The sequence below is a fragment of the Pundamilia nyererei genome, unplaced genomic scaffold (assembly GCF_000239375.1).
Source record: "Pundamilia nyererei isolate P.nyererei 1_Seehausen unplaced genomic scaffold, PunNye1.0 scaffold07078, whole genome shotgun sequence".
Classification (NCBI taxonomy): domain Eukaryota; kingdom Metazoa; phylum Chordata; class Actinopteri; order Cichliformes; family Cichlidae; genus Pundamilia; species Pundamilia nyererei.
The window spans coordinates 1-1,034 of record NW_005194479.1 but is presented as its reverse complement, the minus strand read 5'-3'; the positions used below and the strand labels follow the sequence as shown (position 1 = coordinate 1,034).

At 44.4% G+C, this 1,034-nt stretch overlaps 1 protein-coding gene across 1 annotated transcript; it reads right to left on the bottom strand.

Annotated features, from left to right (window-relative positions):
* Positions 1-8: 8 nt before the first annotated feature.
* Positions 9-1,020, bottom strand: LOC102211495 (zinc finger BED domain-containing protein 1-like; the record flags this gene model as incomplete). Its single annotated transcript, XM_005756000.1, has 2 exons — positions 242-1,020; positions 9-152 (listed from the first exon to the last, which is right to left on the bottom strand). Coding segments are annotated over exons 1-2 (855 nt in total), but the record flags the coding sequence as incomplete, so codon positions are not given.
* Between the last annotated feature and the right edge of the window lie 14 nt (positions 1,021-1,034).

Genomic DNA, 1,034 nt, shown 5'->3' with positions numbered 1-1,034 from the left:
AACTCTGCCTCCACGACATCTTCAAGTGGCAGAGGCAAAGCTGAAGAGGCCGCACTGGTTTTAAAAAGACTACCAAGAGTCTTCTTTGCCTTTCCCCCAGAGGCCTGTGCACTTGGAGAATTTTGAGCAGTTTCAGTGCGAGACCTCTTCTCCTGCCAGATGGGAAGAGAGACATTAGTTTTGCAGTTAGCTTATATATAAATATTATGTGTTTGTGGAAATATAATTTTCAAGGATTTACCTGATTATGTGTACGTCTAGCCGATTCCACCATTTCTGTCTTCAGTCGGGCCTTAATGGCAGGAAGGTTGTCTGCGCTGATGTTTTGCGTTTTGAACCTAGGGTCCATGAACGACGCAACATCTAAAAGCTCCTGGGTGTTGAGGTCACTATACTTGTCGTTGAGGTATGCCAGGACCTTGGTTTTAATTGATCTAGTCAGATCAGTGTCCGCAGCATCTTCAGCCAAGACTGATGTTGCCAGAAGATGGAGAACTGGCTTGAGGTAGGAGATGCTCACATACTCTTCTCCAGAAAGAGCATCAGTAAATTCGGAGAGAGGATGCAGTGCCTTATGAATGGACTCCAACACTTCAGCATCCTGCCAGGTTGGGATGAGGGAGCGTGCATGTCGGTCACCTGTCAATAATACCTGCGATATGGCTTTCATCTGTTCCAGCACTCTGGCAATCATTTTCTCTTTGGACCCCCATCTTGTAGGGTACTCAGTAATGAGAGAGTGCTCAGGAAGCTTAAGCTCCTTCTGTGCCTCAGTGAGTGCTGCCTTTTTCTTCCAACTGTGCGAGAAGTGCCCCACCAACTTTTTGCACAGCCCAATTGCTCTTGATACTCTACCATCTTTGATTGCATTTTCTGGAGGGAAAAAAAATAAAGTAAAAAGTAAAATTCGTGTTAGACATACAATTGCAGTTATGATGCAAGGTTTCACCATTTCTCTCTCTCTCTCAAATTCAAAGTTGCTTTATTAGCATGACTATGGGAACAGTGTTGCCAAAGCTATTGTTACATACATC